Source organism: Acomys minous (assembly GCF_964271855.1).
Source record: "Acomys minous genome assembly, chromosome: 1".
In the NCBI taxonomy this organism is placed as follows: Eukaryota; Metazoa; Chordata; class Mammalia; order Rodentia; family Muridae; genus Acomys; species Acomys minous.
Genome location: NC_140483.1, coordinates 177,532,856 through 177,546,199, shown reverse-complemented (window position 1 = coordinate 177,546,199; position 13,344 = coordinate 177,532,856). Strand labels below are relative to the sequence as shown.

General features: G+C 41.2%; 1 protein-coding gene across 3 annotated transcripts in view; it reads left to right on the top strand.

Annotated features, from left to right (window-relative positions):
* The window catches only part of MLLT3 (MLLT3 super elongation complex subunit), a 264,901-nt gene that overhangs the window by 150,945 nt on the left and 100,612 nt on the right, over positions 1 to 13,344 (top strand). For all 3 annotated transcript variants that reach the window (XM_084773576.1, XM_084773577.1, XM_084773578.1), the window contains 2 exons: positions 4,082 to 4,164; positions 10,441 to 10,584. In XM_084773576.1, the coding sequence (XP_084629702.1) occupies positions 4,082 to 4,164; positions 10,441 to 10,584 (227 nt within the window). The remainder of the gene's footprint in view (positions 1 to 4,081; positions 4,165 to 10,440; positions 10,585 to 13,344) is intronic.

The window sequence follows — 13,344 nt, the reverse complement described above, 5'->3', positions numbered from 1 at the left end:
ATATTTGTATTACTTTTTTTTTCTTTTTGGTCATATGCAAAATGTTCTGAGCTAGGGAGATAGCCCTGATGGACAAGGGCTTACCATACAAGCCTGGAGACCTGCATTCGATCTCTAGAACCAGTGTTAAAACCAATGCAGTCCCAACTATGGAGTTCGCTGTCTGGCTGTTGTGAGCACCGGGCCAGTGAGAAGCCCTGTCTCAAAAACAAGGCATATGGCTGAGCACAATGGCACATGTGAGGCAGAGGCAGGAAGATCTCCATGAGTTCAAGGCCAGCCTGGACTTTGTAGAGAGTTACAGGCAGCCAGATTTCTGTAGTGAGACCCTGTCTCGAAAAACCAAAACCAGACAAAGCAAAGGTGTTTGAGGGGGAAATGACAGCCGAAATTGACCTCTGGCTTCTGTAGTTACATGCATGAGTGTACCTAGGCGTACACCTGCACACATATACCCTGTTATAATTTATATCTTTAAAACATTTTTAACACATTTTATTAAGTGTGTGTGTGCGTGTGCGCGCGCGTGCACGCACGTGTGTACATTCACACATATGTGGAAATCAGAGGAAAGCATGGGGAAGTTGGTTCTCCTGTCCCTTGTCTGTGTTTTTTGGGGATTGAACTCAGGTCTTCCAGTTTGGTGGCAAGTGCCTTTACTGGCTGGGCCACCTCGCTGGCTGTTTTGTTTACTTCTAACTAAGAATCTGAGGTGCTGTGTAGACACTGTTTGCTGTAAATGAAAATTTTACATTTAAAATAATTGAAGTATAAGTTAATAAATATTTTCTTATGGAAACAGACTTACACAGAATATTAATACACAGAAGATCACTTCCTTTAGGAGGCTGAAAAAAAAATCCCAAGATTTCCAACTGGAAGATGTGCCCACTAACAGCTGTTTCCTATAATTGGAGCAATTTGCATGCAGAATAGAGAAAATGAATTATACAAAAGGGTGCAGCGAGGAGCAGCTATAACTCCCTGGTGGGTCCAGCAGCTCACAAGATAAACTTCCTTCACATGACACTGGCACAATTAATCCTGAGCAACCTGGACACCAGCGCTGCTGTCTAAAAATATTTTCATTAATTCTTTGAGGATTTCATACAATAAAGCTGCTGTTTTTCAAGCATGCCACAGCTTAGAAATGCCATGAGTGTGGAGTGCTGTCAGCCACCAGCCCACTGGGTGGGGCTGTGTGTTCACCCCAGTGTTCAGGTCATTTGAATATTCATGAGGGTTGGCAGGTGGTCAGTGGATAAGTGACTGCCACTACTCTGAGTCCTTTTGCTCTTCCTTTTTATTTAAATTAAAGAGACGTACGTAATAAAGTGAGGTGCTTCATTCTTGACTTTTTCTGATGTCATTTTTTGGGAGAATTTTTCATCAGGTGAGCTAAAGGAGATAGTTGGACATTAAAATCTTGCCTTCGGCTGGGTTTGCTGGTACATGCCTGGCTATAATCCTTGTACTCCCGAGACTGAGGCAGGAGGATTAAGATTTCCAAGCCAGCCTGAGCTACACTATGGGACACTGTAAAGTAAAAACAAAACAAACCCTTGTTGTTAGCACACTTCTCTGTAACCATATTTCTATCTGTGCCGTGTGTAGCCAACAAAACACATCATGTTTATAGTGTTCCCTACGTGCACTCACCTTGCACATTGAAACTATGCTTGCAAGTGTGTAGGTGACTTTTTTATTTGTTTGTTTGTTTGTTTTGTTTTCTCTGTTAAAGGGAAAGGAAGCAGACACTGTCAAGAGCTCTCTAGCCCAAGTATATATGTGTCATCTTGGCTCGTTCAAGCTGTAGTAATGGAGTACAATGGACCTGGCAGCTTAGAAACAGGAGATAGTTATTTCTCCTGCCGTCATGTGCAGGTTCTGATCTGAGGATCCTACTTAGGATTGTTGACTGGCTTCTTGCTATGGCCTCAAGTAGTGGAAGACATCAAAGAGATCTTGGGATGACAACAATGCTGCCACCCACTGCTGCCGCCGCCACTGCCTCCTCCTCCTCCTCCTCCTTCTCCTTCCTCCTCCTCCTCCTCTTTCTCTTCTTCTTCCTCCTCCTTTACCTCTTCCTCCTTTTTCTTCCTCTTCTACTTCTTTGAGAATTTTGCATAATGACTTGAATTTTGACCATTTTCATCTCCTCCTCTAGTTCCTACTAGCTCCACCGTGCCTTGCCTCCCAATTTTGTGTTCCCCCACTTTCCCCCACCCTTCAAATCCAATATATGCTGCCCGATATCCATGGATCTCTCATTGGAACATGGATGACTTGCTAGTGGCAACACTCCCAACAGTTGTCAACTGTCGACAGCTCCTCAGTTAGGGGTGAGGTTCCATACCCTCTACATGTTGGGGTTTGGTCTGGCTTGAGTGTAGGCAAGGCTTGCCACTGCTGTTGCATGTTCATCTATGTAGCTGCTGTCCAGAGGGTGCTGTTTCTCTGTGTTCATTCACTGTCACTGGCTCTTGTAGTCTTTTTTGCCCCATCTTCTGCAATGCTCTCAAGCCCTGGGAGGAGAGCGTACAGTGCAGATGTTCCATTTAGGGCTGAGCATTCCACGTAGTCTCCACGCCTTGGCCATTGTGGGTCTTGGTGTTAATTGCTATCTACTGCAAACTGAAGCTTCTCTGAGGGTTGAAAATGCAAAGTAAACTCATTCATGAAGGTTTCCCCTTCTTAATCACCCCTCAAAGGACTCATGTGATGCTGTTTAACATCAGGGATTAGAATGTCAGCATGTGGATTTGGGGGGACACATACGTTCAGCGCATAGCAGTCACCGTGTTCACCCTTCAGGCTGTTCAGAAGAGGATTCCGGGATCCAGAGAAGCGAGACAACCTCGCAGAAGTAGTATGGAGTTTGAGCTTTAGGTAGATGTTAGGAGGTACTTTGTGGTTCAGAAAAACTTTGTGAAGAAATCGAGATCTAAATGAGTAAGGAAGAATTGAGCATAGGTGGGAAGTGCTGGGCATGTTTGAGGGGAACCAGAGTTCGAAGGAAGCACAGGAGTTGTGGCCAAGCCTGGGAAGGTGACCTGGGCTGCTGCTGAGGACGCAGGGTACTGGGGTATGCATCTTGCCATTCAGCATACCCGGTTTCAACTTACTAACACTAGGGATCCAGGATGCTTGCGGTACTTTATATGTGTGTGTCTGAGGGGACATGTGTACCGCATGCGTGCAGGAGCCCACAGGGCTTAGAAGAGGGCAACAGATCCTTGGGAACTGGGGTTCGGGGCAGTTGTGAGATGCCATGTGGATGTTGGATGCTGACCCTCGCTCTGTTGCAAGAGCACGTGCTCCTACCTTCCTAGCCACCTCTCCAGCCCACAACACTCAACGGGAATAAATTCAATTGGCTTGTGATTGATTTTGATGTAGTAGATTTAGATGAATGAAATTTTGTTTCCGAAGGTCTCTAATTCTCCAAGACCTTGCTTTAATTTTGTTTTATTCTAAGAAATAAGGTCTTATATTCTTGTTATTTGTTATGTGTTGTGGAAGGGCCTCATTAAATCTTATTTTTGTGGCATCAGAAAGAGACAATGAATCTTGCCCATGAGAAGTGAGAACCTGGCCTTCGGGTCTGCTTAGGAAGGAAACCAAACAGGACCCCTGACCATAAAATTACTTTCCCTGCTATGTCACAAGTGTAATTTTGCTACTGTTGTGAATTGTAAATATCTGATATGCAGGATGGTCTTAGGGGACCTCTGTGAAAGGGTCATTCAACCCTCAAAGGGGTCACGACCCACAGGTAGAGAACCACTATTTTAAATTCTTTTGATCTTCCATCCCAGGCCCTATTCTGTTTCTGAGCATAATAATTAAGGCCCTCACCGTGGCCATGGGGTTGACTGTAATGAGATGTACCCCACCCGTAGGTAGGAAAAATATTGTTATGGGTCCCAGAGGAGAAGAAATAAAGAAGCAACCAGAGAATCAGTTGTGAATTGGGCAATGGCTGTGAAAATTGGGCATGATCTTGATGACAGGATGTTTGTTTTTGACATCTTTCTGTCTGTTATTCTCATCTTTTCTGTTTTCTTTTTTAATGTTGCAGTGTGCAAAGACCCACCTTACAAAGTAGAAGAGTCTGGGTATGCTGGTTTCATATTGCCAATCGAGGTTTATTTTAAAAACAAGGTATGTAATATTTACCCCTCAATCTTTCAGATGGTCCTCTGTTAACCAATGAATGTTTAAAAGAATTCATTAATAAACACTTCTAGCACTATATAATGTTAAATCTTAACTTCTTGGAAATTTGGTTATCAAAACTCTTAATCATAGAAGAAGTGGCTATAAAAAGATAATTTCAATCCTATCAAGTCAGGTTATATAAAATTCACTAAATATTTCTTTGAAGAGTGATTACTATTCTGGAAAAGATGGAGACATTAGGAATGAGAAATTGATTTTTCCAGGAAATGTTTTTATTCTCGCTTTCATATCACTAGAATTTTTCAGAATTACAGAAATAATTCTATGCTATCTTAGATGATGAACAATTGTGGCCAATATATAAAGCTATTCCAGCCTAGGTATTATGGGCTCTCCTGTGTTTAAGATATGTTATCACTATGCTTGGGGCAGAATACAAAAACTCCATGACAACATGGGTGATTGCTAAATGTCTCTGGGGCTTCCCTTATCTGTGACATGGAAAGGCAGGAGTATCCACCTCAGGATGTGATCAGAAGGAATCTATATAATGATGCGGTGTGGACTATTTGGAACATTGTCTCCTTTGTAAGTAAACATGGACTTCTTTTCAGCATTACTTTTATAAACATGATAGACTATTGTCTTTTTATCTTAGTGCTATGCATCTTGGAAGCAAGAAGATATCAAATTGGCACTATAAATTGAAGTAGGGAAATATGAGATCCCGTGCCTTAGCCTGCAAAAACTACTGCTTGTTTCTCTGTACTCATTGGATGAGTGATTTTGGCTTCCCCCAGGAAAGCATTCAGTCCCATGTGAGGCCTGTAATAGCGCTTGTAGCCTTTAAATCATGCTATTCCTTCCTTTTAGTTCAAAGGTACTATAGTTTCTACATGTGCCTTAAAGTGAGGCAGTTCATGTTCAGGACAAACCAAAAAGCAACTGAGAAAACAGAATTCTGTTCTCTATGCCAGCACTCCATTCAGATCTGGTCCTGGGGTCATCAGCAGCTCACGAGAGCAGATTAGAAAGACATTCCCACAGTCCACCAGAGCTGCACAGCAGCAGCCCTGGGTGCGGCCTAGGGATCTACATACTTACTTCACAGCTCACGTTGAATGGCTCTTGGTGCTCAGGGTTGGATCAGAGCCACGGCAAGCGCTGCTAACGCTCAGTACTTCCCACGGCAGCAGTGGCTTCTTCGTGTTAGAAGGCCCAACCTTGCCACTCACCAGAGAGTTCTTTGTGACTAAGAGATATAAAACTACAATACAATCCTACAAAATAACAATGTTTTGATAATAGAGGATGTTTTATTTTTCATATTTTTCTCACTGTGTCTATTCATTTTGCCATGTCATGTTTTATAAACCTTCAACCCTCATTCAGAGAGAGAGAGAGAGGGAGAGGGAGAGGGAGAGGGAGAGGGAGAGGGAGAGGGAGGGGGGGAGAGACAGAGACAGAGACAGAGACAGAGAGACAGAGACTTGAGAGTAACTTATTTTTCTGTAGTTACCTGTTTGGTTTCTTACTTTGTCCTTGACTGATGCTAAGTGCTGTTTAGTAAGCTTAGAGCTTTTGAGAAGTGAAATGCATCCTTGTCATGAGATGTCTCCATCCCTATTCTAAATAATTTACATTTTGTTTTTCATTGTGAGTTGATGGCCATTTGATCTGTCTCTTCTTGGTGACCATTAGGAGGAATGCCTCTCTGAATCGTCACTTACTGGTTTTTGTGTTGACTTATGTTTTGAAATCCCTCTGGATAAATGCCTACATAGAATTATGTGGTCATATTGTATATAATTATGCTTAACTTGTAGGGGAACTACTAATTATGTTCAAGGTCATCATGCCATGTTATGCACTTTAGGTTCCCTTAGCAGTGTATAAAAGTTTGAATTTTTAAAATGCTTTTTATGCTTGTGTTTTCTTTTCAACTATAGATACCCTGTTGGTGGGGAAACCATCCCCACTTTGTTACGGTTTTGATTTGCATTTCTTTGATGATGTACACTGCTGAACATCTCTTCACATGTTTATCATCCACTTATACTCTGTGGAGAAATGATTTTTCTCACTTTACAATGTCTTTTTTAAATGATTGTGTTTATGAAAAGGAATCCTCCCTTCATAACCACAACCTTACAGTATCATGGGTGTTAGTTAGTGAAGATCATATGGGGCCTCCCGCCTCCTCTCACACCCTCACAGCCACTGTTCTATTTCCTGCAGGGCTTGGATTATGCTGTTGGAAGAATCTAGGCCTTCACCTCACCCCAAGGTTTTCTCTTAAAGAGTAGCGAGCTCTGCCTTTTTATGAGAGGACTGTGATCATGGGCAGACCCCTTCTCTGTCACCCGTGTGAATCTGACACCGCACTGGCCTCAGTTTGGACATTAGCCCTGCACGTGAGGGGCAGAGGCAGGCAGACCTTTGAGTTTGAGGCCAGCCTGTCACTATGGGTTGGGATTTAAGGCATGTGCCACCACAGGCAAGAGTCATCATCTTAGCCTTGAGATGTTAAAAACAGTGGTGCTTCTGATAGATGCAATATTGTAGAGCACCCAGGAATGCCCTACTTTAGCTACTGAACCAACAGCGCTGATATTAATAAGCATTTATTCATGCCCCTCATTTAAGACTCTGGGAACTAGCATTCTAGTCTTTATGATCTGATTAATTTACCCATTTTAAATATATCATGTAAATAAGCCATAATAATGCCTGTCTGCTGAGACAGGCTCATTTCACTTAGTACAGTGCCCTTGCGGTCGAGATGGACACATTGGTTTTCTTCTCATGGAACTGATTCATGTGTAAAAGATTTAGCAACCATAGGTTGTTTCTGCAGAAATTTCATTTAATTTTGAGTGTTTATTATTTTCTTTATTATAAGTATTCATAATCTTGAAGAATGGGTACCCGTTACAGTTTAGGACCAAAAGTGTTCAGAGTTCTCCTGGGAGATGAGTTCTGGTGATGTTAGGAGATTCCCAGTTCTGCTCATGAGGAATACACTCCTCCCATCCCAGGCCTGGCCTCCCTCTGCCTCCGATGAGCATGTCTGTGCTTCTGCTTGCTGATCTGAGACGTCAGAGTCAAGAGGGCCAGGAGTGTCTGCCAGTCTCTTGGCTCTCTGTGTTTACTTTATCTTATTTTATATTTGTGCACAATAAGACCAGCCTGACTGTGAAAATCATCCGTGGTGTTCCAGAAGCCAAAAGCAGCATTCACACCGAAACATACTCAATCCTGGTGCTTTAGTTTGAAAAGGCTCCCTGCTTCCCCCTCTAAGTCTGTTCTCAGATTAGACAGTACATGAGTGAGTGACAAGGACTGGAGTTTAAGCTCAGCGAGGGGGAATATGGTGTCACCAAACCAGGTGGCCACCCCAGCGAAAATGTTTGTTTTCTATTCAGAGCAAATACACACTATTTTATTCCGATTTATTTTTACGTGTATATGTGTTTTGCCTCCATGCGTGTCTGTGCACCACACGTGTGCTTGGTGCCCTCAGAGGTTAGAAGGGGCCGTTTGATGCTCTGGAACTGGAGTTAGGGTTGGCTCTTCCCAGAACTGTAGTTATATACAGCTGTGAGCCACCATTGGCATGCTGGGAATCGAACCTGGGTCCTCTGCAAGAACAAGGAGTCCTCCTAGCACTTGAGCCACTTCTCTAGCTCCTCCTACTGAACGTTGAGTCGTACTCGTCTCTGAGGAGCAAAGCTGACCATCATATTGATGTCTACCTTCTAAGTACAGATGTCTAGTTGATCAGAACACAATTTTATGGGCATTTTTTTTCTCACTAAATCAAAAAAATAAGCAAAAGAATAAAAACAAGATAAACAAACAAACAAACAAACAAAACATTTAAGAGAAAACTGCACTCATGGTTGACAGAGGAGCTTCTCCCATCCTGGTCCGTAGGCTTTTATGAAGAGCAGTTAATTTCTTCTTTTGCTTGTTAAACATGAGGGCTTTCTGAGGGTGCCATTATTACTTCATTCTTTCATTTTTTGGTGGTCATTATATATCTTTTAAAAGTACACAGGAGTGAATGCTTTTGTATTAAAAGAGTGTGAAATAAAATTCAGTAACTTTGTCCCCTTAATTCCATCTCATGGTTGTTAACTGTTTGACTAGCTGTTTTCAAGCTTCCCTCTACATGCCTGCATGGTAAAGCACGCCAGTATGGAGACTGGCTGGGCCATGCTATGTCAGACCTTAGTATTTTCCTGTGAATTACCTTTAACGTACTCCCTTTGGACCTCTCTAGTATAATCATTTAAACTATCGAAGTGACAGGACTGGGGAGAATGCGTCACTAGTGAAGAGCACTTGCAGTGGTTCTCAGTTTCCATCACAGAACCCATATTAGGAGGCTGAAACTCTAGTTTGAAGGGATCTGATGCTCTCCTCTGGCCTTCATGGGCACCTGCACACACATGGCACACACATATGCACAGAGATGTGTACACATACACATGAAATAAAATAAATAAAACTACAAGATACCTGAGTTATAGAGTATGGAACGATGCAGCTCATCCTTGAGTTTTTTTTTTCTATTACAATCATTGCCACCATGACAAGTTGCTCTCATATCTGAATATTTCTATTCAAGAGCGATAGAGTCAAATATCATGAGCATTTAGTATTGCTAGATGTTACCAAACTGATTAAAAATGGCTTTATCAGGTCTACTTTCAGTTACAAGGAAGACCACTGCCTTCCTTCTTACCTTGAAGGTTGAGCTGAGTAGTTAACATGTAGATGTGGAACAGGACACAGGTGACCCTAATTCAATGTGGTGATCACGGAAGTGGAGACATGTGGGAGAGAGATCTACCTCAGGCTGCATGGGGAGGCTAGGGCATCTCTCCAGAGGAGCTACACTTCTGCTGAACCTGTAACGACCAGTTTATTTAACATATTTTGCTGTGTAGGGAAATATGCTGGCAGTTTTAGGCACTGGAGCATTCGGTGAGAAAGCCAAAATCAACAAGAGCCCAAAACATGGGCGAGCTTCAGGATCTTTTAAAAGTGTGGAAGGAAGGCCAGATGTGGTGGCGCACGCCCTTAATCTCAGCACTCGGGAGGCAGAGGCAGGTGGATCTCTGTGAGTTCGAGGCCAGCCTGGTCTACAAAGCGAGTCCACAACAGCCAAGGCTACACAGAGAAGCCCTGTCTCGAAAAACCAAAAAGAAAAAATAAAAAGCGTGTAAGGAGAGAATATTGTAAGAAAGCAAACAAAATACAGGAAAAGTGGTAAAAGTCTATGCTAGTTGTTCCAAGAAATGAGATTATATCATTGAAAATGATGAGCCTTTAAAGGCTTTTAAAAATAGTAGTAGAATGATAATCAGACTTCTTTCGTTAGAAAAAATTAGTTGCTTGTCATTATAGAATGTTGACTGCGTCAAGCTTGAAAACAGAAGACTCTATGAGGAGTAGTGATGGTCTAAGCCAAAGCAGGAGTTATACTAAGTAGAGACTAAGGGGTTGGTAAGAATATTAGTTAGAACTGGAGGAAAATTGACCATGATGTGTGTTGGAGGCCAAAGAGCTTTATGAGCTTTAATGTTAACAAACAGTCAGCACTGCGTTAGTGTGTAAAGCATGGGCCTAGAGCTGATGGCATAGAACTGGCCAAAGGTGTCATGTGGAGACAAGAATTCCAGAGCCAGAAAAGAGGGCTTCAGGTAGCGTATGAACTGTCTCATCACAGTTCTAAGATGATGTGCGTTAGAAACTGTTGAACTCTTAACCAAGGAATGAAAGTGAGTAGTCATTTCATTTATACAGGTGATTTTGAAGGCCGAATGTTGGGAAGAATTGAGAAAAATGCACCCTAGGAAGATAGGAAGGCCTAGCCGAGGTAGGATTTGTCATAGTTTAGACAGTAGTAAGCATAGCAATAGGATGAAAGTCTTGAGGTTGAGTGCTAAGGGCAGGGTAGGAAGTAGAAGGAATATTTCAGGTTTCCATTGGGTAATTGTGTTCACGGTGTAGTCTGCTTGAGAAATGAAGGGAAGGTGGTAAGTTTATTCTTTTTGGTTTTCTTTCTAACACAAATGAAAATTTCACATATTTGTAGATTGCTTTATATATAATTCTAGAATAATCTTTTTGAGAACTACTTTGACACAACTGTTAAGTATCTTTAGGTCTTTTTTTGTTCTTTATGATGATTAAATCTTTTTTTTTTTTAAATTTCTATTTTTGCCTCTTAATTTTCTTAACCTCCAGGAAGAGCCTAAGAAAGTCCGCTTTGATTATGACTTATTCCTGCATCTTGAAGGCCACCCACCAGTGAATCACCTCCGCTGTGAGAAGCTCACTTTCAATAACCCCACAGAAGACTTTAGAAGAAAGTTGCTGAAGGCAGGAGGGGTAAGTGGCATTCAGTTGTCTTTAAAAAAAAAATCTTTCCTACTGAAAAAATACTGGTTGCTATTATGTGAACTGATGTTCCGCAAGAGTCCAAGGAGTAAAGTGCTTTGGTGATTTATCTGTGGACTCATGGTTTTGAATGTAGTGCAACGCAAGTCTTAGGTAGGTGCAAATCTGAAACATAGCTGGCCAGAACAGCCTTAATGACCTCATGGGTCAAGAATATTTTGACAAAGCTACATGTACCACTTCTCCTAGATATAGGTGAACATCGTCATCCTTGAGAAGGTGCTAAAATGGGGGCTGGAGAGATGGCTTAGCGGTAAAGAGCATGGATTGCTCCTCCAGAGGTCCTAAGTTCAATTCCCAGCAACCACATGGTGGCTCACAACCATCTATCATGTGATCAGATGCCCTTTCCAGCACTGTATGCCTAATAATAAATAAATATTTAAAAAGAAAAAAGAAAGGAAATGATCTCGCACAACTTTAACCAATGAATTACTGGAGTTCCTTTCACAAGCATGGTTAAAAACCAAAAATCCTAGCTAAGCCTGGACAACAACAGATGGAATCTGCATGCGTAGAGCTCCCTAGTTAAGTCACGCTCTTCCATAAAAGTCTCCTTCCTTGAGCAATTGCATGAAACTGCTTGCAGACCTGGTAGTGAATCTTGATTTGTGAGCTTCCCAAGTCTTGTGAGTCTCCTTCCTCCCACCAGCAGGGCCTGTTTCAATTTGGGAGAAATATCTAAATAGCAAAACCTGAAACGCACAACAAACTGCAGGCATTTGAAGACTAGGATCTGCCCTTGGTCATATCGGCTCCTAGGAAGTTTTGGGAAAAGCTGAAGGTTATGTGAAAAATTATATAAAATGGAGTTCCTATATACATTTTCTTGATCACACTGAACGGAAATATAATTCACATAGTATGTTTGAGTCATTTGAATACATATTATTGTTTTTTGAATTTGAAGTAGAAGAAATTCCACTTTTAAATGAACATAGCAGGTGGGATATTTTTGCCCTTAGCTACTGGTAAGTTGGAAGACAATTATATATTTCTTGTTGACACAAACATTTAAGATATTTGTTTTCAGCTAGTTCAGTGGCACAGATAAAGATTCTGAATTGAGCAAAATATGCATTAAAATCAGTTACCCCCAGGCTGTCAACCCTCATCCAGACGAAATTTTTAGTCATCTTGTGTGTGCAATGCGGACTCATGTAAGACCTGGTTCAGACGGAGGTTTGAACTTGGTTCTCTACTTTAGATCCTCTACATTTAGTTTATCTGGATGGTTTTTGAGTAGTTTTATATCCATGAACTTAACATTTTTTAAAAAAGCATTTACAAAATCACTGCCTCTGAATGTGAGGCAATCACTGCTGTAGGGCTGGATTATTTGATACCTGTATTTTTTTTTCCTTTATGGATCATAGACAATTATTCTGCAAACTGTATGAAAGCTTTGGACCCTGCAATGAGAAATTGCCCATCTATATAATTGTGTGACCAACTTGGGTTCTGACCAAGGTTTTTTGTCCTTTCCACTTAACTGCCAGACACGTCTTTGAAGCTCTGAACTACTTCTCCTAGTTTAGTTCCTCACCACACTACTGTGTTGTAGATGATGAGTTAACTAGGTTTTGGAGACTCAGCTCCAGAAACAAGGAAATGCATGTTCCTGACAGAATGGGTTTTTATAACATCTTAAAATTTGGGACTATTCTTTCTTAACATTTTGGGTAAGATCAAGTATAAAAATGGGGAATTGGTGTACATTTATTAAGGAAGATTTTTTAAAGTAACTCCTTTACTTGTTTTAATAGTTACCAAGAGTGGGGTACAGAAGCTACCTATTTAAGAGCAACGTGGTCTGTTTTAAGTCCCAATACTGTTACTAGTTTTCTTTTCATGAAGGTGCACCTTCAGGCCTCTTGGCTATGCTGTTGCGTAGGTAACTGAAGCTTGTGGATTATGAGACTTGAAGACATCAGGCTAACGATAAAGATTATAGGGAAAGGTAAATAGGGCATAAAATGCTGTAAGATAGGCACATAATTCCAGAGTGAGGAAAGGTTAGAGGTCAGTGGTAAGGCAGTGCCACATCCTGGGAAAGTCTCCTGTTGATTTGGGTTGTTTCTTCTACTGGTGCTTATTTCCCAGTGGCCTCCTTCACTTCCAGCGTCCTTCGCTGTGTTTCTCTGAGTAACCTTTAAAGCCCATGGATACTTTCCTATTGGGCTTCACATATGTTTTGACAAGTTCAAAATGTCTGCAATTTTGAATATTCCTTTCACAGCTTGTCTGGCATGTTTAACACTTTATTTAAGGGACTGATTCCAGTGAATCTTTTTACAAAGTAAAAAAACGTAAAAATTCATTTGAGATTATGTAATCCGTAGATTCCATCATATATGTAAAGGTTCAGTTGCCGTCTATGAAAATGTTCAAACCATTTATAGACTAATAAACATTTTTGGCTTCAGTTATTTTTAGCTGACTTTGCAATATTTACTCTTCTCTCGGTGTTAGTGCAATAGAAAAGCTGCAGACTTTTGAGCTATTTTTCCTTTATTGAAATCTTTCTCTTCAGATAAGTTTTTTTCTTTTCTTTTCTTCTTCTTCTTTTTTTTTAAATGGCTGTGTTTTGGCTGACATGGACGTGTTCTTTATTTCTACATATTACATTAATATGTGTGGTAGATGTGTGTATGTCTACCACGGAGGGAAAAGAAAGGAGCCCTCTTCATG